Source organism: Rhinoraja longicauda, chromosome 8 (genome assembly GCF_053455715.1).
Source record: "Rhinoraja longicauda isolate Sanriku21f chromosome 8, sRhiLon1.1, whole genome shotgun sequence".
In the NCBI taxonomy this organism is placed as follows: Eukaryota; Metazoa; Chordata; class Chondrichthyes; order Rajiformes; family Arhynchobatidae; genus Rhinoraja; species Rhinoraja longicauda.
In genome coordinates, this window is record NC_135960.1 from 30,638,519 (window position 1) to 30,662,727 (window position 24,209).

General features: G+C 42.5%; 1 protein-coding gene across 7 annotated transcripts in view; it reads left to right on the forward strand.

Annotated features, from left to right (window-relative positions):
• Positions 1 to 24,209, forward strand: part of hdac4 (histone deacetylase 4) — a 330,518-nt gene that overhangs the window by 30,366 nt on the left and 275,943 nt on the right. For 4 of the 7 annotated variants that reach the window (XM_078403501.1, XM_078403498.1, XM_078403495.1 and 1 more), the window contains exon 2: positions 10,678 to 10,888. The exons of 2 other annotated variants lie outside the window; for them this stretch is intronic. In XM_078403501.1, the coding sequence (XP_078259627.1) occupies positions 10,864 to 10,888 (25 nt within the window). In that variant the 5' untranslated portion in view covers positions 10,678 to 10,863. Of the gene's footprint in view, positions 1 to 10,674; positions 10,889 to 24,209 lie in introns of all 7 variants that reach the window. One more of the 7 variants, XM_078403496.1, reaches the window with a different exon arrangement.

Genomic DNA, 24,209 nt, shown 5'->3' on the forward strand with positions numbered 1-24,209 from the left:
TAGACCCCCGGTCCCCCGCTATTTCCGGCAGACGGTTTATGTCTTCCTTAGTGAAGACAGAACCAAAATATTTGTTCAATTGGTCTGCCATCTCCTTGTTCCCTATGATCAATTCACCTGTTTCCGACTGCAAGGGACCTACATTTGCCTTAACTAATCTTTTTCTCTTGACATATCTATAAAAGCTTTTGCAGTCTGTTTTTATGTTCCTTGCCAGTTTTCCCTCATAATCTATTTTCCCTTTCCTAATTAAGCCCTTTGTCCTCCTCTGCTGGACTCTGAATTTCTCCCAGTCCTCTGGTATGCTACTTTTTCTGGCTAATCTGTATGCTTCATCTTTTGTTTTAATACTATCCTTGATTTCCCTTGTTAGCCACGGATGCACTACCTTTCCTGGTTTGTTCTTTTGCCAAACTGGGATGAACACTTGTTGTAGTTCATCCATGCGACCTTTAAATGCCTTCCATTGCATGTCCACCGTCAACCCTTTCAGCATCAATCGCCAGTCTATCTTGGACAATTCACGTCTCATACCCTCAAAGTTACCTTTCTTTAAGTTCAGAACACTTGTTTCTGTATCGACTTTGTCACTCTCCATCCTAATGAAGAACTCTACCATATTATGATCACTCTTGCCCAAGGGGCCTCGCACAACAAGACTGCTAACTAACCCTTCCTCATTACTCAATACCCAGTCTAGAATGGCCTGTTCTCTCTTTGGTTCCTCGACATGTTGGTTTAGAAAACCATCTCTCAAACATTCCAAGAAATCCTCTTCCTCAGCACCCCTGCCAGTTTGGTTCACCCAATCTATATGTAGATTGAAGTCACCCATTATAACTGCTGCGCCTTTAGTGCATGCATTTCTAATTTCCTGCTTGATGCCATCCCCAACCTCCCTACTGCTGTTAGGTGGCCTGTACACAACTCCCACTAGCGTTTTCTGCCCCTTAGTGTTTCGTAGCTCTACCCATATCGATTCCACTTCCTCCAAGCTAATGTCCTTCCTTTCCACTGCTTTAATCTCCTCTTTAACCAGTAACGCTACCCCACCTCCTTTTCCTTTCTGTCTATCCTGCCTGAATATAGAATATCCCTGGATGTTGAGCTCCCAGCCTTGGTCACCCTGGAGCCATGTCTCCGTAATCCCAACTATATCATAATCATTAATAACTATCTCCACATTTAATTCATCCACCTTATTACGTATACTCCATGCTTTGAGACACCAAGCCTTCAGGCTTGTTTTTACAACTCTCTTACCCCTTGTACGATTATGTGGAAAAGTGGCCCTTTTTGATTTTTGCCCTGGATTTGTCTGCCTGCCACTTTTACTTTTCACCTTGCTACCTGTTGCTTCTACCCTCATTTTACACCCCTCTGTCTCTCTGCTCATGCTCCCAAGTGTTGACTTCCATTTGCGGCGGGTCTGCAGAGTGGGAAGATATTCACGTCTCCAGCGATACCAGAACTGGTCAGCAAGACTCTGCACCCATTTCCATTTCTGTCTGAAGTGGTTGCCTTCTGAGAACACTCCAATTGGAGGAGGTAATCCAACCTTTTGGGTAAGTAGCATGGCTGGGGTAAGTATCAAGGGTGAATCTGGGTCGGTAGACATAGGAGTCAATGGTCTTGCATTGATTATCGCAGAGATTTCTGCCATGAATGTGCAGAGAACCTCATGAGAGAGAGGTTGTGACTTGACCTGCATCAACATAGAGTCCAGTATCCTTCGGACAATCCCTATCATACGCTCCCAGGCCCCTCCCATGTGGGAGGCATGGGGCGGATTGAATTCCCATGTGCAAGTGTGGTCCCTCAGGTATTCCTGAACCACTGGTTCCTTCGCCATCTTGTGGAATCCCAGTTCTTTGCTTGCTCCTACGAAGTTTGTCCCACAGTCAGAGCGCAACTGTCTTGCAGGTCCTCGAATAGCAAAGAACCTTCGGAGAGCATTAATGCAGCTTGAAGTCTCCATCGTCTCGATAACTTCAATATGGACTGCTCTGGTGCTCAGCTTCTCTTTGAGATGGATGTGGTTTTCGCACGGTGTGAAGGTTGAAGGCCTGTCATTCTCTAACACACTGGTTCTGAAGCATTGCACCCTTGGCATATGAGAGCTGCCCAAACACACATCACCTACTAGAACCCACCCCAGGTCCAGCTTGAGGCCAAAGGGGGCGTCGTGAGGCCCGTTCACTCGCTTCCTCACCTTGTGGACTCTCAAGATGTCGCGGCCTAGCAGTAGGAGGATTTGAGCTTTCTCATCCAGTTCTGGGATTTCTGGGGCAATGAACTTCAAGTGTGGGTTGTAACGGGCAGCCTCAGGTGTAGGTATCTCAGATCTGTTATCCGGTATTTCATTACATTCTATCAGTGTTGGGAGTGACAGACTAACTCCACCATGTACAGGCTCGATCTGATAACCGTCAGCTCTTCTCCCGGCTGTGTCTGTGATGCCGGCACAGGTCTTCAATGAGTAAGGAGATGCTTTACTGTTGATGTGAAAGTGCTCAAAAAACTCTGACTTTGCTAGCGATCGGTTGCTTTGATCGTCGAGCATTGCGTACATCTTCACTGCATTCTCCCGTCTACCCTTTGGATAGACTTGGACCAAACAAATCTTTGAACAGGACCTGGCTGTAAGACCTTTGCCACAGATCTCTGTACATGCGCTGTTCACGGATGGTAATGAAGACGAGGCTCCCTCCCCGCCATGACCTGTAGAGGGGCTGGATGCTTGAGAAGCTGAAGGGGGTGGACCTGGATGGAGGGCAGTGCTGTGGTTTTCACTGTCGCACTCTGTACACTTAACCGCAGCATTGCAATTACGTGCCAAATGAGAGGAAGATGCACAGCACCTGAAGCAGATGCCATTGTCCTTCAAATAAGCTTTCCGCTCCTCCAGTGTCTTCATACGGAAGCCTCGACACTTTCTCAAGGGGTGAGGCTTATTGTGGATAGGACAGTGTTTACCAGGGTCATTTTCTTCAGGAGATGGATCTATGTAGGAGGGTGTTTTGGGGAAGACATCCATTTTGTTAACAGCAATGGGCATTCTCTGACTGTTGTCCCTGGGTGTAAATTTGTCACCTTTCGTAAGGTTACTGCTGAGGAAGGTGAAGCTAGGGTCATTCCTCGCTTTTGCCTCACGGCAGATGAAATTGGTGAAATACCAGAATGGAGGGAAGCAGTCATAGTTTTCCTCTTTGTACTTCATGCCATGAGAAATCCACCTCTCTTGTAGATAATGGGGCAGCTTCTCCACAATCGGATTTACTCCCCTTGCGGTATCCAAATAAGCCAGTCCCAGTAAGTATCCATCGTCTTTGGCCGCTTGTAGCTCCATAAGAAGGTCTCCAAGTTCTCTAAGCTTAGTGTTGTCTCTGTTAGAGATTTTAGGAAAGGTGTCCAGCTTCTTAAAAAGCGCATTTTCAATCATCTCGGGTGCGCCATAACACTCAGCTAACCTACCCCAAGCCATTTCTACAGCTGCACTGGGGTCAGACACGTGGACAGATCGAATTCTCCTCACATGCTCTGATGATTCCTTGCCCAACCATTTTGTGAGTAAATCCAGTTCCTCGCCAGCTGTAAGATCTAGGCCGTGAATGGCGTTGATGAAAGCTGACTTCCATGCCCTGAAAGTCTCTGGTCGGTTGTCGAACTTCGTGAGACCTGTATTAACGATTCACGACGTGCTAAGAATCTAGCAAAGTCTAACATGTCTCGAGAGTCTGGCTGGTGATGATGGGGTGCTGGGTGTGAGCATGCCCTGAGGTCATCTCCATGTCTGGAGTAATATGGATGGGGGTCGGGAGACTCGAGCTTGGTTAGCTTTGGATGTGCTGAAATGCCTTCCTGGTATGCGGAGTGTGTATGAATGAGCTGCTTCCTATTGGCTGAATCGGGATGATTTTGGAAAGGCGGCTCTCTCTTGCACAAGCGTTCTGCGTTTGTTTTAGCCCTCTCAGTGAAGTGAGCTTGTGCCCTTACATAGACTCCCGTACGATCCATTCTGCTTTGCACTGAGGTGGCATGGTTTTACTTTCTCGGGAACTCTTCATCGAGCTCTGCTGCCGCTGCTGCCTCTAGTATTTCGGCTTGAACCAGAGCCGCGGCTGCCTCCTTTTCCTGATGTAACATATCTAAGTCTGCCTCTAATTTGGCCCGGTCAAGCTGATGGGTCGTCTCCAGTTTAATTTGATCAAGTTTGATGGCATTTCCCTTCTGTGTAAATTGTGCACGTGTCCGTGCGGCTTCAGCATGAGCGCGTGCCTTGGCGGCTGCAGCAGCAGCTGATGACCCAGATCGACGTGATAGTCGTGATGAACCAGAACGTCCTGAGCCCGCCTATGACGTATGGTCCGTCGTGTAGAGTGATGACGCTGCCATGGCGATGGCCTTGTCTTCCTCTGCAAGGGCCGTTGGTCTGCCTTCTTCAGACATGATGCAGAATTTGTATGCAGTCTACTACCATGAAGCTTGCCTCGCTTGTAGGATTGACATCTTTTCACTACTGTTCTCATTATGTGGCGACACAATTTAACAGCCAGCCAAACTCCGTCCAATAAATGCAAAAGAGTCAGGGATCATCTTAGTTGTGCCTTTTATTAAGATGCCATTGTAGGTGCATTCATGAATCAAGAGTGAAACTGTAGAATAACACAACAAAATACATAAGCGATTCAATAGTGTTAGAACAAGTGTAATGACAAGGTAGCTATGGCTTGCTGCTACATACTACATGAATTTTAAATAACCCAAAATGTCTGAATTATTACTATAAATGTATATTAAATTACAATAATGCACTTTAAATACAACGTAGTTTTCATAACGGCCTACTTTCTGTTTCAACCCATTTCGGCTCCACACCATCCAGGCACATGTAACATTTCAGCAATTACAGGATAAATCTTACAAAGTTGCCAAAAGCGTTCTCCTCACAAATATCACCAAATACAATTAGAATTATAGGGTTACATAACATAGAAACTTACAGATGATGCTTTCACAAGCTTAAAGGAAAGGATGGAAGCAGATATACAAGTCTGCTTCTTGGACTGCCTGAGGAGAAAATGGCTGCTTTGAGGTCACGCTTTGAGGTCACAAGAGGTCACAAGAGACCCACTTCCAGATCAAACAAATCACCACTAGGGACGCTAAAACAGTGCTAAAAGAACCCAAAAGCCTGGGGCAGAACAGCGGGACTGTCGTATGTTGAAAGACTGGAGCAACTGGGCTTGTATACACTGGAATTTAGAAGGATGAGAGGGGCTCTTATTGAAACATATAAGATTATTAAGGGATTGGACACGCTAGAGGCAGGAAACGTGTTCCGAATGTTGGGGGAGTCCAGAACCTGGGGCCACAGTTTAAGAATAAGGAGTAGGGCATTTAGAACGGAGATAAGGAAAAACCTTTTCACTCAGAGAGTTGTAAATCTGTGGAATTCTCTGCCTCGGAAGACAGTGGAGGACGATTCTCTGGATGTTTTCAAGAGAGAGTTAGATAGAGCTCTTAATGATAGCGGAGTCAGGGGGTATGGTTAGAGGGCAGAAATGGGGTACTGATTGTGAATGATCAGCCATGATCACATTGAATGGCGGTGCTGGCTCGAAGGGCTGAATGGCTTACTTCTGCACCTATTGTCTATGAACAACAGCCCGATGTTTGTATCTTTATTGTCCAAGTGGTCCTGTGCAGAGTGGAGAGCCAGTGAGATTGCATCCTTTGAAGATCTGTTGGAGTGTTAGGCAAATTGTAGTGGCCCAGGTTCTCCCTCCTGAAGGATCTTTTGACATCGGCCCCTGTGACTGAGATTATAATACCATTGGGGGGGGGGGGGGGGGTCGTCATGGGAAGGCACATCGGTCCTCCAAATATGATTTCAAACAACCATTTATAGTAGTCAGCAGAATTTAGTCACCACACGTTGGCCTGGAGATAGATCCTGAATAGTACAGAATGTGGGTTTATGGTATGGAATATTGTTTGCTGTGGTGTTCCCTGGAACATTGCATTTTTTCTTATGTTAATAATTTGGGTGTATGAGACTATTTGAAAATGTGAAGATGATACAAAACATGGAAGCATAGCAAACATTGAGGATGGTAATAATATAGTTCAACTGAGGTGGGAGGAGGAGAGGAATGAGCATGTCTAATAAATTGTAGCACTGAAATGTACATTGATGCCTTTCCTCATTTGTCTAACTAAAATGCAATTCTATTGGTTTGCTGAAACTGAGAGACTTGGCAATATATCAGGCCCAATTACGGAAGCGTCTTTTTTTAAATAATGAAAACACATTTGTGATTCTTGGCTTGGAAACATGGGGTTTTAAAGATGGACGTGCTGTTAAAACTACTCTAACCATAACCAGTGTATCGAGGCCAATTTTGATCACTATTATAGGAAGGATATGAAAGCCCCAGAAAGAATGAAGAAAAGATTCAATAAAATGATCCAACAAAAGAGAGAATTCAGTTATTAGGATGGACTGGAATTATTTTTCCCCTTACAAGTTGAGTTATTTGTTCAAAGCCATTAGTGATCTGGAAACTGTGATTAAAGAGGAACTGCTTCCTTTGGTGGATTGCTTGAGAAACAGAAGATACTATTTTAGGTGATCGTGAAATGAACCAGGAGTGTCACTCAGGGAAAATCGCTGCAGTGAGTAATCATCATCATTTGATCACAGATTTCAAAAACAGGAAATACTTCATCAAGGGAGAAAGTTTCAAATTTATAGGGAATGGGATTGTGAATTGCTTTTGCAGAGAATGGGCTAACTAACCTGTTTCTGTTGCATAACAATTCTGTGATACCATCCGGACAATTATTCACAGTTCATGACCATTCAAATATATTTTGGGTATTGGGAATCTTGTTGCATTCAGGATATTTTTCCATTTCTGTCCTACTTCCTTATCACTAGCCGTTAATTTAAAACATATGACCCACTCATGTAAACATGTATGATAAAACTTATTTATTTCTGTTTATTTGGAATACACATAATGGTGAGTATTCCAGATCTTGTGCGGTAACATTGTCAACACTGATTGGCATATCGTGATGAGGAGCAAGGAGGTCCTACTGCAGTTGTACAGGGCCCTGGTGAGACCGCACCTGGAGTATCATGTGCAATTTTGGTCTCCTAATTTGAGGAAGGACATCTTTGCAATTGAGGGAGTGCAGCGTAGGTTCACCAGGTTAATTCCCGGGATGGAGGGACTGACCTATGATGCAAGAATGGGTTAACTAGGTTTGTATTCACTGGAGTTTAGAAGGATGAGAGGGGACCTTATAGAAACATATAAAATTCTTAAAGGATTGGACAGGCCAGATGCAGGAAAAATGTTCACGATGTTGGGGGAGTTCCGAAGAAGCGGGTCACGGTTTAAGAATAAGGAGTAGGCCATTTAGGACTGAGATGAGGAAAAACTTCTTTACCCTGAAAGTTGTGTATCTGTGGAATTCTCTGCCACAGAAGGCAGTGGGGGCCAATTCACTGGATGTTTTCAAGAGAGAGTTAGATTTAGATCTTGGGGCTAAAGGAATCAAGGGATATGGGAAAAAAGCAGGAACGGGACACTGATTTTAGACGATCAGGCATGATCATATTGAATGGTGGTGCTGGCTCGAAGGGCCATATGGCCTACTGCTGTACCTATTTTTCTATGTTTCTATGATTTACAGCCTACAAACATGGGTTATGCATATGCCTCTATGTTTTGTCAATCAAGCTCAAAATGTTAATTCAACTTTTTACTTCAAAAATAATTTCAGTGGTTTGTAAACAATCTGGTATGATGGAGTACAGAAATCACATTTTTTTAATGACGTTAATGTTGTGGATTCCTTTTTTATTTTCCATAAGATGGGATGATTTCATTGTGGCATTATAAATTGCTAGTTTGCTAAACAAAGTAATAAATAATATGACGGGATATTTCTTTTTACCTTTTTGGACATCTCTGCAACAAGGTTTGTTCACTGAGTTATAGTTTTGAATTCTTTGCTTGATTTAGTTTACCTGCCATCAACAGTAAGAACTGGTGTACATCAGGATACATTTTTGAAGATAGTAGGATGGATTAAGGAAGCTTTCTGGCATCTAATTGCCAGAAAGGATGGGTGAACTGCTGGCAGTTCCACAGAGCACTACCAGTTTTGAGGAAAATCCAGGCCTCTGATGCAGTTTTAAAAATAAAATGTGTTGTTAACAACCTTGGAACATCTCTCATCCCTTTACAAACAAAGAAAGACATAAAATGCTGCAGTAACTCAGCAGGTCAGGAAGCATCTCTGGAGAACATGGATAGGTGGCGTTTCGGGTTGGGACCTCGCTTCACACTGATTACGAGGAGGCAGGAAAGAAAGCTGGAAAAGAGGAAGGGCAGATGGAGCCTGGCATCTCATCTATAAGCCCCTTGTTTAGGGGAATAGCCAGATGCCTTGATGATTTGTTTAAGTTCCTTGGAAATGTTTATGCCGTCAGGATATCAGCACTTGCTATTGACAAGATGACTGTTGCATGGGTCTGCTCTTAAAGTTCAAACTAGTCATGGTTTAATCTGTTGCCCTCTTTACATTTTTGCACTCTTGCCATGTTGGTCTTGCTATCCCCAGACTCAGTATTTTCAAACCCAAGGCTTAACATTTTTTTACATTCTCTCCTTTTTAACGGTGTAACACATTATTCATTTCAAGGGCTAACACTTTGGGCACTGAGTTTTATTTTGTCCACAATGTTTTGGTTTGTTCCTACCAATGAGGTAGCAAGATTTAATGAACCATTATTGTCTGCTGATTAATTATGTTCATCTTTGTTTTAATATCACGATTTCTTAGATAACATGCAATCTCCAGAACTGCTAGGAATTTTTTTGAAAGACTTTTTGATGGGAGAGACAAAACAATTAGTGGCAAATCACAATGACAAGTTGAACATACAACAAAGTCAAAATGGTGTAGGTGGAAGTGTAGACACAAGTAACTACAGATGCTGGTTTAGCAAAAAAAAGACACTGTACTGGAGTAACAGGCAGTATCTCTGGAAAATATGCATAGGTGATGTTGGGTTAGAACCTTCAGTCTGATTGTAGTAGGGGGAAGAAAGATGGAAGAGAGGTGGGGCAGGACAGAGATGAAAAGACATTTCTGACCTTTTCATCTCTGATCTTTGTCCAACCATCTGCCAAAAAAAACACCGTCACGTGTCCACCAATCACATGCCAGGCTTTGTACTGCTTCCACCTACCACTATCTGACTGAAGAAGAGTCCCGTCCCGACCCGAAATGTTGCCTATCCATGTTCACCGGAGATACTGCCTGACCCACTGAGTTTCTCTAACACTGTGCCTTTTGTTGGTGGAGCTGTGATATGTATTATGGGTAGAAAATAGTGGGCATTTCATCATGATAAAAATGCTTCATAAGTTGAGCACACATACATAAAGACACAATGGCTTTATGATGTAAATTTATAAATCCAAAAATCACTTGTCTTTAATGTTCTATAGCAAACGGGACCTTGATCTTTAAAGGGCCTGTCCCACTTAGGCGATTTCTTTGGCGACTGCCGGCGACTGTCAAAGTCGTAACAGATCGCCAAAATGTTCTTTTACCCAACGACAATGACCACGACAAGCCGAGTCAGGTCGAGATTACATAAATTAAATAAATTGGTTAAACACAAGCATTTTATGGTATTTGAAAATGACTTTACTTATTTTAATATTATGTGCTTCTAAATGCATCTAAGAGAACCTAGCAAACCTGGGGACAGCATGTGACAGCGCTCGCAATAAGCAATGATACCTGGCAACAAGCCAGCTGTCGCCGAGAAATTTCAAACTGGATGATTTTTCAGCGACGCGCCGAGATCCACTACGATTTTTGGAAGACTCCTCACGATCATGCCCACGACACCCCAGCGAACTGACGGCGACAGCCTAGTCACCGGCAGTCACCTTAAAATCGCTTAAGTGGGACAGGCCCATAACTGAGAAGTGGCAGTATTACAACAATAGTGTAACAGCTGGTTTGCCAGTCTTATGCACTCAGTCTTTTGATTGGGACTGGGTAACTGAGTCATAATTGGAAAGCAAAAATGAGACCAAATTGAAAGCAAAAGGTATCCAGTTATGATGAGGAATTCACGATTTAGACCCTAGACCAGTGTTCTTCTTTGCAATGCCTATGAGGCAGTGGTGTCTTGCATCAATTCCATTTTGTTCCTTTGGGGTCTGGTGTACAGATGGAAACAGGCCAGGAATGGATAGGGAGATATGAAGGTGGGTAGCCAGTGCGTGGACCTCGTGTGGCTGGGAATGTGGGAACCAGATGTGCAGGTGGCAGGTAGTGGTCAGAGCATGGCCAGGAATGAGAGCTGGGAACAGGAGCATGGCTGGGAATGAGAGCTGGGAACAGGAGCATGGCTGGGAATATGGTCAGCTCTGCCAAGGAGAGTTTCCAGGGAATTATATCAGATGAGGATGAAGCAGTTCAGCAGTTTGGAAATCTGGAGTAAAGGTTATTTGTTTTCAGCTCTTGTAGTTTTTGATCTTGTTATCAGTTGGTCTTAAATAGCAAAAAGTGTTTTGAACTTTTTTGTCGTAGAAAGGCTTCTCGAGATTAAAATTAACCAAATATCTTTCCCAGCAGGTTCACAGTTGGAAGTGGAGTGAAGAAAATACCTAGTTTGGAAAGTAGTTCTTTGGCTGAAGAACAGGATGCTTTACTGACCGAGTTTATTAATTTACCAAATTTGTATGTATTCCTGGAGCCCTTGGGGGCTGCCATTTTATTTGTTTGGAAAATTTGACCCATTGATACTTGCTGCCTGTCTAAATGATGACCTCTCAAAGCCATTCAGGTAAGCCACATTCAATATTGTTTGTGTTGGATGCTGTGATAATCCAAATTGTGCTGTTTGGTCGTGATGAAGCTCTGCTAGAAAGACCTTGGTTTAGTTTGAACTTTGAATCAGTGAACTTGTATAGGGTTATTATCAGTCTCTACCTCCCTGGTGGAGGATAACTTTACTGCTCTGCTTAATACTTGCCAATCCCTGTTGGAAGTCGATGAATATCTAATGGTCTTGATTGTGATACCTTCCACAGTTTCCTAACCTGTTTATTGGCAGTAATGTAAATAATTACCATTTCGGATAAAGATATTGCAGCTCTGGCGACCCGTAGAACTACAACCCACAATCAGCTCCACAGAGGAGAATGGGGTGAAGTTGTCAAAATATGTTCTGCATGGTGCAGTGCATTATTGTATACAACATCTTTATAAATGGAGAAATGCACTATCAGCGAGCTTCAATCACATATTTTTGGCTAAAATAGCTATTTTCTTTGGCATGTTTGGATTGTAGTCCGTAACTCATGAAACAAACATCTGTTATCCCAGAATATGCATTTGTGTTGTTTTTTTGGAGGATACCCAGCAATTTGAGATGTGCCAAATGCTGCTTATAAATTTGTATAAGAGGTTTTACTGCGACTGTGCCTTTTCCTTAATTTTGCCTTTGGAAATCCCTACAAAATGCATCACTTATTTTTCTTTTTTTTCTTTTGATGGCGGCTATTGCAATTAGGCTGCGTCTCGCTGACAGTGTATTTTAGCAGTGCGTTAATGCCATATATTGTTATTAAAAAGCAAATTATTCAACAATACAAGAGATTGAGATTTACCTGAGTTGCAAATCTCCAGGACTGGTAGGCTGAGTTTCCCTGCTTTGGGCATTTGTACAAATGGCATTTCATTTTTTTAATCCCACCTGTTATTTTTTTAAATGGCTACTTTTGCAAAATTGGCTAGTAGACTGATTGTTAAGCTGGAAAAATACCTTCAGGATAGAATACATGTTGATCTGATGCCAATTTATCTCTGGTTTATAAAGGAAACAATTTAAAATGTTTAATTTAATTTCATTTTTTCTTGCAGTCAAGTATAATTGTACATTTTTTTTAAAATTCAGATTTTTCACTTTTTATACTAATGCAGTCTTCTATTTGTTTCACTTCTGCATCAGATTTGACTCTAGAATTAGCAACTAGGGATTGGAAACATACCGGGATATTTCATTTAATGACATGTTATGTCTGTTGTAATATGTCCTATCATAATTACAAACCTCCACACAGTTACTGAGCATCCCTGGCCAGGCTGGTAAAAGCTTCCAGCCTGGCCTTCAGGTTAAATTACATTGGGTTCATGCCATGCTTTGGGGCCTCGCTGGTGTTAAATTCATCTTCTGTCCATACATATGATGATCACCCCACTCTGAATTGTCAATACAGTATCTACACTGCCTGTACCTCATGGACCAGTCCAGGGGAGAAGAATCATCTGGGCAACTGCACTGGCATGTACATTGGACAGGCAAGTCTGTTCCTTATGGTTGCCAACTGGACTTGTTCATTCTCTGCAAATGCCTACTCCAGGCTACAACAACTTGAATACGTGCACTCTCCTGCACACTGATAAATTTATCTCGTGGGTCACCCTCAGTTTTCTCCCAGGAAACATCTAGGCATTCGGGCATGGTTGTAACCTTATTTTAAATAACTATATCCTTCTTCATCATTTTATTTATTTCTGAATTCTAAAGTGGCAATGAATAAAGAAACAAAACCTCATTCCACAATTCATTAAGTTGCTCATCGTTCATTTATCAATGCAAGCTTCCAGCAAAAATGGCTACAACATATTTTGATGCAGAGTCAAGTCTAAATAGTAGCATGCTGTGAGATGTCCCATTCCAGGATCCTTGGCTATTTGATTTCTCCAAGCAATCATGGAAACTTGGTTAAGGGGACGTTTCATGGATATACTGATAACAAGAAAGAGATTAACACTGTACTTATGTTCCTAAAAGAGAGTAGGGATTGTTGGATTAAATCTAAACAGAAAAGATTTGCTTTAAAATAAAAGTGTAGCTGTTTCAAAAAGATTTATAGAGTGCCATTTATTAATTATTAAAAATCTCTTGATGATCGTTCAAGAGACTACTGTGTATCTTGATTTTATTTGACATTAATCATAATTGAAAATAAGTAACTGGGCAGACACAGTTGCCTCTTGTAGCCCAGTTAGGATCTCGTACATTCAGGAGAAGAAGGGAATAAGTAGAAAGATATCCAAAGAAGCATGTATTTCCCATCAAACTACGATGAAGCTTTTGATGATGATGTTATGTCATACTGGGAATTTATAACAAGAATTTATTAGTATTGTTATTCCAATGGTATTTACTGTGAATTCCAGGACTGCAAAATGGATTGATTGCCCACTTTTTTCACCATAGAGATGATTGTACATAGTTTCAAGAACTTGGGTATTAGAATTTGTGGTGTATTATTACATAAGATGTGCAAGTGCTCATCTTCAGAACTAGAACAATTTTTGTTTTAATTCAGTGATGGGACTAGTTATTGAATTGCTTGTTGGGCAACTTCGTGGGATAAGGAGTCATCTGTTCAGTGCCTAGAGTTTTCCTGTAAGCCAGACCCAATAAGAATGCAGACTTACTTTCCTGTTGTGAAATTTCTGATGGTGGCATGACCCCAACTATTTGTATTTTCCCAGCTGCATTTGTGGAGTACAAATTTGCATTTTCTGATTTAGAGCAGGCCTCCATATTACCAGTCACGTAAGCATTGCCCTAGTATATCCACATGATTTAGTTGCATTAGCTGGATAGTATAAGAAACGCGTGTCATGACACACACTCCCATGTTGAAAATGGATGCAGACATTGATCATGAGATCACAGTATCGGCTCACTAGTGCAGTAATATAATTGCTTGAAAATAAATTCAAGTCACATGACCAAGCAAATCAGTAACCTAGTGACCTAGGCTTGTGAACCAAAAGGGCTTGGGTTTGAATTCTACTTCCAGATTGACATAATCCCCTTCCTTTCAGCAGGTTTCTTGAAATGGTATTGGTAACGTCCTAGATTTCCTATTGGTTTTGGTACTTGATTGAAGGGAGCTTGCAATGCCAGCAGTAAGATCAGGAGACAATGAAAGTCAGAAACAGATAGAAAGCATTTTCAAATTGGAACATTTATGTGATGACAACTTTATTATTACATACATTGCCATAACAATATCAAAATAATTTATAATTCACGATGAATTAATGAGCTGCATTTAGTTCAAAATGAGAAGTACTTCAGTGAATGAGGCAGTGAAGACGGTACTGGTCTCTATGTAAACAGAACAATCATCTGCACTGTGGCTCAACTATTAAGATTGGGTGTCCCTGGTTATGGAGTTGAAGCAAAAATTAAACATCTTGCCACAAGTCCTGTGAATAGTTCCGTGCCAGTGGACAAGTATGTTGGAAGTGATGTGCATCATATCTGCAAGAAACTTTGGAAATGAATGCTGGTGCAATGAAGCAGTCTTGTTTGATGCTGCTATGTATTGATTGGGATCATGGATTGCATGTAGCACATTTAAGATGGAGACAACTTTCTGCAGAAAGATCTCTTCCAGTTTACAAAATCAAACGTTTTAGTGAGGTTAAAAAGGCATGAATAATGGTTGGTGTTGCTTGCTGTATTTCTCTTGAAGTTGTTGCAATGTGAAGATCATGTCCATGTGCTTTAAGTGGACAAAATATACACTGCACTTTGGAGAACAGCTCCCTAACTATGTGAGGAGACACTTGAAGAGACTCACTTAGCACATAGGATTAGTTCCTAGAAATAAGATTGCTAATTGAATTGGCTTTATTCTGTGTTCTCATTAGCCAAGTGAATGTGAGCAACGTGGCCATTTTTAACAAGCTGTTTGGACGGATTCATAAGCTGTTAAAATGGTAAGTTTTGTTACATTTTTAGTCTTATTTTTGTTTTAGTGTTTTTCCAGGGCAAGAGCGTCTGAGCTGTAGGGAGAGGCTGAGTAGGCTGGGACTCTATTCCTTGGAGCACAGGAGGATGAGGGGTGATCTTATAGAGGTGTATAAAATCATGAGAGAAATAGATCGGGTTGATGTACAAAGCCTCTTGCCCAGAGTAGGTGAATCAAGGATCAGAGGACATAGGTTTAAGGTGAAGGGGAAAAGATTTAATAGGAATCTGAGGGGTAACCTTTCCACACAAAGGGTGGTGGGTGTATGGAACAAGTTGCCAGAGGAGGTAGTTGAGTCAGGGACTATCCCAACATATAAGAAACAGTTAGGCAGATACATGGAGAGGACAGGTTTGGAGGGATATGGGCCAAACATGGGCAGGTAGGACTAGTGCAGCTGGGACATGTTGGCCGGTGTGGGCAAGTTGGGCCAAAGGGCCTATTTTCACACTGTATCACTCGAAGACTCTAAGAGTCCAATGTCAAGAATAGCCAATAGTAACTGTCATTGTGGCCATGCCGGCTTTGGCAAAAACAGGAGCTTCCTTCCCAGTTTTGAGAGGTTCAAGGTGACTATGAAGCCAGTGTGGGTCCCTCAAACTTTAGCATAGGAGGCATTTGATAGGACAGATGAGCAGGTAGTTCATGAGGTCATGGGCTCCTTTCACTATTTACACTGGTCTTCCATATAATGAAGCTGCATGGACTGGTGCCATCTCCAATGTTCCTTTGGGCAGGGATTCTAATAATTCAGAGGGAATATTGCATCTTCAACATGGCTTTGAGAACATCATTGAATGCTTTTAATTGTCTACTTGGCAATCCCATAGTACAGAATTAGCAACATACTGACATAATTCACTAGAGCAATCCTGGCCTGGCAACCTCTATACTCAATACTCTGACTGATGAAGGCCAATGTGCCAAACGCCTTTTTGACCACCCTATCTACCTGCGACTCCACCTTAAAGGAACCATGCACCTGCACTCCTATATTCCTCTGCTCTACAACATTCCCCAGACCCCCAACCATTCACTGTATAGGTCCTGCCCATGTTACTTCCCAAAATGCAATATCTCACATTTCTATGTATTAAATTCCATCAACCATTCTTCAACCCACCTGACCAATTGATCAAGATCCTGCTGCAATTTTTTACAACCACCTTCACTATCTGTAGAACCACCCACTTTTGTATCTTGGAATTATATTGTGTGTAGTTCTGGTTGTTACATGATAGGAAGGATGTAGGTGGTTAGAGAAGGTGTGAGGAGATTCAATAGGATGTTGCCTGGATTAGACAATGAGAGTTTTGGGAAACGATTGGATAGGCTGATTTTGTTTTTCCTTAAGTGATGGATAGACTGTCTGAAGAAGGGTCTTGACCCAAAGGTCACCTATTCCTTTTCTCCAGAGATGTTGTCTGACCCGCTGAGTTACTCTGGCTTTTTGTGTCTATCTTTGGGATAGACTTGGAGTGATACACAAGAAACAAATGAGATTATAGGTAGGTGTAAATAAATGTATAGATATGGCAGAAGCACATAAAGACTGGGGAACTTGGGACAGTTAATGGAAATGTCTTGAGGACAGTCTGTATTATGGTCAAGGAAGTGCTTAACGTCCTGAGTTGAATGAAGGTAGATAAATCTCCCAAGCTTGATCAGGTATATCCAAGGACACTGTGGGAAACTAGGAAATAAATTGTAGGTGCCCTGGCTGAGATATATGAATCAACATTAGTCAGGGTGAGTGATGCTCACCGGGAGGCTTGAGGTGACTAATGTGCTTCTATTTAAGAAGGGCTGCAAGGAAAAGCCTGGAAACTATAGACCACTATCTGTGGCAAGCAAGTTACTGGAGAGAATTCTGAGGGATAAGATATATATGCATTTAGATAGAAAGGGACTAATTAAGGATAGTTCAGCATAGTTTTGTACATGGGAGATTGTGCCTTATGAATCTCATCGAGTTGTTTTTCAGACCTGTCGCTAGTGTTATGCTGCACTGTGCTGGAGCCATTGCTTGTTTGTGTTTTATATCAGTGATTTGGATGAGAATGTAGAAGACATGATTAATAAGTTTGAGATTACACTAAAGTGGGTGATATCGTAGATAGTGAAAATGACTATCATAAATTACAGCAGGATTTTGATCAGTTGAGAAAATGGGCTGAGGAATGGTTAATGAAGTTTAATGTTGATAAGTATGAGGTGTTGCATTTTGGGAAGTCATATCAGGGCAGGACATCTATATACTAAAACTCTCGTTTATTATCTTGTTTGTGACTGAACTTCAGCCAAAACGGTACACGATAGCGCGACAATTTTAGGCCCACCTTACCATCGTCACTTTAATGTTGGGCCAAAGGGCCTGTTTCTGTGCTGTACGACCCTCTGAAGAAATAGCCTCTCCACATCCACCTTTTCAAGATTGTAAATATTTCAAGCAACTTGTCTCTCGCTCTTCTAAACTCTAGTGGATACAATCCTAGCCTGTACAATCTACATAAAATAAATTGCTCATTCCACGTATCAGTCTAGCAAACTTTCACAGAGTTCTTTCCATAGCATTAATGTCCATCCTTAAATGCAAATATCAAAACTGTACATTATACTCCATATGTGTTCTGAATTTCCCTATGTAACTGAATACAATTTTAAATGATAGCAGTCTGCCTTCCAAACAGCTTGCTAGACAGCAGCTGCTACCTATCATTTGCAAATTATGCCTTTTGGGCATCCAGATTCCTCAGCACGTCAAAAGGCTAACATTTAGAAAATTTTAATTTCTACAATCAAAATGTACACCTCCGTATTTCCCATATTGTATTCTATTTGCCAAATCTTTGCCCTCTCACTTATTCTATCTATATTTGTATTTCTATCTTTTCTATTACTTGCATTATCAACTGGTTTGGCATGCATGTTACTTAATATTTTCATCTGTCATTATATAAATTGTAATCAGTTAAGGCCGCAGCACACATTCCTGTGGCACACCTTTGTTGTGTCTTGCCGTTGACCTATTTATGTCTGTTCTAAAAGGGAGCCACAGGACTTTCCTCAGTGGTTTTATCTCCCAACTCAAAGATTGATCCTAGCTTCCTCCTTTTCTTCAGTTGCAAACTTTTCCCTGCGCCATCAATGGATGCAGGGTCACAGCTTCTTTCGGTGTCCCATTCATTATAATAATACAATTATACACAATTACTCAACAAATAAACTGCTGGTACATTGATCGAATGCTTGTGTGCCACCCGACTTTGCACAAAATTCACTGTGCTTTAGCTTGTAGGGAAAGCATCATCTTTGACCCAACATAAAATTCCACTCCCCCATTTTTTGAAAACAATCTATCTCTTCAAAATCAATCTAGTTACCCTCAGCAACCCGGCCTTGAAGCTGCTGGGGGTGGCATCGGCAGGTCTCGTTTCCTCCTCCCCCCCCCCCCCCCCCCCCAATGCAAAAAGGAGAGATTTCCCCTGGTCCTCACCTTCTCACCCCACCAACCTCCGCATCCAACACACCATCCTCTGACATTTCCGTCACCTCCAACATGATCCCACCACTAATCACATGTTCCCATGTCCATCTTTCCAACTTCCACAGAGACTGCTCCCCCTGTAATTCATTGGTTCACTCATCGTTTCCCACCCAAACACCTCCTCACCAGGAACTTTCTCTTACAACCACAGGAGATGCAACACCTGTCCTTATACCTCCTCCCTCGACTCCATCCAGGGTCCCCGACAGTCCTTTCAGGTGAGGCAGCAATTCACGTGCACTTCCTCCAACCTCATCTACTGTAACCGTTCTTGGTGCAGGCTCGTATGTCCCGGTTACTAGACATTTTAACTTCCCTTTCTGTCCTGGGCCTCCTCCATTGTCAGGGTGAGGCCATATGCAAATTGGAGGAACGGCACCCACGTTTCACCTGGGCAGCATACAACCCAGCAGTGTGAACGTTGATTTCTCTAATTTCAAGTAACCTTGTCACCCTACGCTAATCGAACTAGTGGTTCCACTGTTCGTATCCTTGTATCCCTTCATTATCACCTCAGCTAAAAATGGGCCATTATGGACTCCACCTTTCCTTGATTATCTGTTGCGAGAGAAAGGGTGGCGGGACCCAGTGGTGCCGATGTGCAAGTCTCCAGACTGGAAGTGGCCGAGGGAATTGGATGAAGAAGGATACAGACCCAAAACATCATCTGTCCACTTCCATCCACCTCCATTGATGATGCCTGTCCATCTCCAGCATTTGGGGTTTTTTTGCATCTGCATTTTGGTCCAGATCACTTCTATAGTTTGTGTGTGTGTGTGTGTGTGTACGGATAGAGGAGTAGCCTGCTCTACTTTGAGGTTTCTTTCTTACATTACAATTGATCCAAATCCTCAATCTTGCTGAGGTAGGAACTTTGCTGTTTTGTCTGGCGTTTTCTTACTTCCAGTTCTCGCCCTCTACTTTCAGTCCGAAGAAGAGCCCCAACTGGAAATGTCACCCATCCTTTTTAACCAGAGATGCTGCCTGATCCGCTGAATTACTCCAGTACTTGTGTCGATCTTCAGTATATACCAGCATCTGCAGTTCCTTTCTGCACACTCCACCTATTACTTGCCAGACTTTGCCCTGCCCCTCCTATCTTTCTCTCCCCCCCCCCCCCCCCCCCCACAATCAATCTGAAGAAATGTCCAAACCCAAAACGTTACCTATCCTTACTCCCCAGAGCCACAGACTGACCCACTGGATTATTCCAGCACTTTATGCCTTTTTTTTGTAAACTAGCATCTGCATTTCTTTGTGTCTCCAAGTTAGTCCAACCTCACTGAATTGGTGATACTCTCTATCCAGGTAACATCCCCGTGAGCCACTTGAACTCCCTTGGTATAGTGTGGCAACCACAACTATACCCAATACTCCAAATGTGACATGATTTCCTGACTTTTATACTTGGGAAAGATAAGCATGCCGTATGCCTTCTTTACCACCCTGTCCATTTGTGTTGCCACTTTGCAGAAGCGATAGACTTGCATCCCAAAATCACTTTTTGCACCAACACTCCTAATGGCCCTACCATTTACTGTATACTTTCCTCTTGCCTTTGGCGTCAAATGCAACAGAACACATTTGTCCAGATTGAAATCCATCAGCATCAGAGAAAGGGTGGCGGGACCCAGTGGTGCCGATGTGCAAGTCTCCAGACTGGAAGTGGCCGAGGGAATTGGATGAAGAAGGATCCAGACCCAAAACATCATCTGTCCACTTCCATCCACCTCCATTGATGATGCCTGTCCATCTCCAGCATTTGGTTTTTTTTTGCATCTGCATTTTGGTCCAGATCACTTCTATAGTTTGTGTGTGTGTGTGTGTGTGTGTGTGTACGGATGGAGGAGTAGCCTGCTCTACTTTTAGGTTTCTTTCTTATATTACAATTGATCCAAATCCTCAATCTTGCTGAGGTAGGAACTTTGCTGTTCATGGGATTGTAGGCATAATTTATGCTACTTGCTGCACCTTGGACCACGCTATAATGATATCTTTGGAATTTTATTTCAAGTACTTTACAGCCTGTTTTTTTTCGGGAAAAGATGTAAAATATTGCAGAAACTTGTCGGAATTCTAGTAACAAGCTGCAAAACCCTGGAGTTCTCATTTAGTAAGAATTGGACAGTACACGAATCAACAAGACTTTTGGCTCATTCGGTAGTTTCCTTGCTTTTGTTTAAATTATTGGCAGCTTCTGTGTCCTTTATTTAAACACGTTCATTGTGGTATAAGCCTTTTCTTCTGTTATGTCAGCTCTTTTTAGATTTGTAATCTCAAATTTACAGCCATAGATTAACTTCTAGAAAAGTTGTTTAAAAAAAGTCCTTCTATGATTGATTGTTGGCATGCCATGTACAGCAATGCTTGCGTCAATAAATCGTCATTTGCAGTCAGCAATGCGTGTTGCAAGCTTGGTTGTCTGGTTGAAGTATAAACAGTGAGCTGGAGCTCTATTGAGCCAGTAATAGATTTGTACAGACATATTTATTATTCTGCTTCTCATCATCTCCATTTTCACTTCTAAATAATTATAATTAAGAAAATTGCTGCCAGTTCCCTTTGTGTTTCTCTAACAGAAACCATTGCATAAGTTTGTGGAGCATGGAAAACACGATATATGACTTCTCATGTTTTGTACCCACTCAATAAATGAGTTAGGTATTTCGACTGAGCATGCGCCGGTCATAGGTCGCAGCGGCTAAACATTCTCGCCAGCTGATCTGCTGCGTGAATACAGACCTGCGTTTCATCCGTATTTTCCAGTTTTGCTTTGTAGAGGTAAGAAAATACTGCTTTAAAATATATTAATTAGGTGTATTTATGGTTAATTTGTATGACTGTGATGATTTTGTAGGTTTTATTGCTTTATGCTTTGGTGAGTGAGTGAGATCGTTACGATTTTCTTTTGCTGTTCGTGCAGCGATTAGATAGCTGCAGAGGTTAGCATCCACCAGAGCGGTTTGTCTGATCAAACCCTCCCTATAATATCAACTGGTAGACACAAAATGCTGGGGTAACTTACCGGGACAGGCAGCATCTCTGGAGATAAGGAATGGCTGACGTGTCTCTCGATCACACCCCCTCTGCCCGTTTCCAATTGCAAAACCTGTAACCTGACGGAGCGGCACCCGACAGGTCTGTGCCCACCTGTCCCGGGGACCTCTCTCATGGCAGCGCTGGCTGTGAGGAGTGAGCCTGTCGGAAACGTGTCGGGGGTGTGATCGAGGGAGCAAGACCCAGACAACAGGCTACAGGGAGCCAGCACTGGCGAACACAGCCTCTGCTGGCACTGCCATCCCCGGGAGTGGCGTAGGGCTGAAGAGGAGCGAGGTTTGTGTGGAATGAGGGTGAGTTTGTGCAGCGCCTGAGTCTGCTCTGGGAGGCGGCACAAATGACATTGCCTGGGGTGGGAGGGAGCTCTGTAACCCCCAATAAAGGACTAAGCGTGGGGATTTTTTAACGCGTAAGAAGGAGCTGCAGACGCTGGTGTACACCGATGTTAGACATAAAATACTGGAGTAACTCAGCGGAATAGGCAGCATCTCTGGAGTGAAGAAATGGCTAACATTTCAGGTCGAGACCCTTCCTGTAGGGTCTCAACCTGAAACGTCAGCCATTCCTTCTCTCCAGAGATGCTGCCTGTCCCGGTAAGTTACTCCAGCATTTTGTGTCTACCAGGCGATATTAAGGGAGGGTTTGATTAGACAAACGGCTCCGTTGGATGCTAACCTCTGCAGCTGTCTAATCGCTGCACAAACAGCAAAAGAAAATCGTTCACTCACCGAAGCATAAAGCAATAAAACCTACAAAATCATCGTAGTCGTACAAATTAACCATAAATACACCTAATTAATATTTTTTAAAGCAGTATTTTCTTACCTCTACAAAGCAAAACTGGAAAATACGGATAAAACGCCGGCGAGAATGTTTAGCCGCTGCGACCTATGACCGGCGCATGCTCAGTCGAAATACCGAACTCACTTATTGATTTGTTCTCCTTCTCCCCTCCTCCTACCATCTCCACTATAAAAAACACACAACTTGAATATCTGTTGATGTATTATTACTTTGGTTGCCTAAATTGCTGATTTCATTTTTTCAAAAACGATTTTCTGAAATATCATAGAAACATAGAAACATAGAAAATAGGTGCAGGAGTAGGCCATTCGGCCCTTCGAGCCTGCACCGCCATTCAATATGATCATGGCTGATCATCCAGCTCAGTAACCTGTACCTGCCTTCTCTCCATACCCCCTGATCCCTTTAGCCACAAGGGCCACATCTAACTCCCTCTTAAATATAGCCAATGAACTGGCCTCAACTACCTTCTGTGGCAGAGAATTCCACAGACTCACCACTCTCTGTGTGAAGAAATGTTTTCTCATCTCGGTCCTAAAAGACTTCCCCCTTATCCTTAAGCTGTGACCCCTGGTTCTGGACTTCCCCAACATCGGGAACAATCTTCCCGCATCTAGCCTCTCCAAACCCTTAAGAATTTTATATCATATCATATATATACAGCCGGAAACAGGCCTTTTCGGCCCTCCAAGTCCGTGCCGCCCAGCGATCCCCGTACATTAACACTATCCTACACCCACTAGGGACAATTTTTACATTTACCCAGCCAATTAACCTACATACCTGTACGTCTTTGGAGTGTGGGAGGAAACCGAAGATCTCGGAGAAAACCCACGCAGGTCACGGGGAGAACGTACAAACTCCTTACAGTACAGCACCCGTAGTCAGGATCGAACCTGAGTCTCCGGCGCTGCATTCGCTGTAAAGCAGCAACTCTACCGCTGCGCTACCGTGCCGCCCTATAAGATCCCCCCTCAGTCTTCCAAATTCCAGCGAGTACAAGCCTAGTCTATCCAGTCTTTCTTCATTTGAAAGTTCCGCCATCCCAGGGATCAATCTGGTGAACCTTCTCTGTACTCCCTCTAAGGCAAGAACTTCTTTCCTCAGATTAGGAGATCAAAACTGCACACAATACTCCAGGTGCGGTCTCACCAATGCCCTGTACAACTGCAGTAGAACCTCCCTGCTCCTAAACTCAAATCCTCTTGCTATGAATGCCAACATACCATTCGCTGTTCGTCTTCTCATCATGGAGAGAACTATAAATGCATTAAGTGAGAGGCTGGTATGTATGTTATTTTGCTTTTGGATTTATTTTATGCAAAAACCTTTTGATACCATCTAAATGTTCCCTTGAAGATTCAGAAGACTGCTGTTGCTGGTAATTGTTTATTTTAATTTTTAAACGTTTCTAAATCTTGGAAACTCAGTTCATTGGAAATCTTTGAAAATTCTCTAAAGTTACTATTCTCCAAAGATTAAACATTTCCTTTTCTGCTGAACAGAAAGAAAACAATAGTGTTTTTCAGAGTAGAATGATGTAATATGAACCTTTAAGCTGGATTTGTTGTTGGCACAATTGGAAGTTTCCTTTGGGGAGGGGGGGGGGACTGGATTCTGAGAGAAAAATCTTGTAGGTGGCTATTCATGAACATATTCCTGGAGTGCATGAATATTGAGTGCATTAGAATGATACCATTTGGTCCATTGTCCAGGAATACAGTGGTGAAAAACTGCTAGAGGCCATGATGTAGATTATTGTTTGGCTGATATTGCAACTAGTAGATGCAAGTTTGAAATCCATTGTTTCTTTAAAGGAAAGCCCAACAGACAACATGGAACTTTTATAATAATGCAAGTGCTATGTATTGGAAACTAAAATACTGATTTATTTATTTTACCCATTGTGTCAAAAA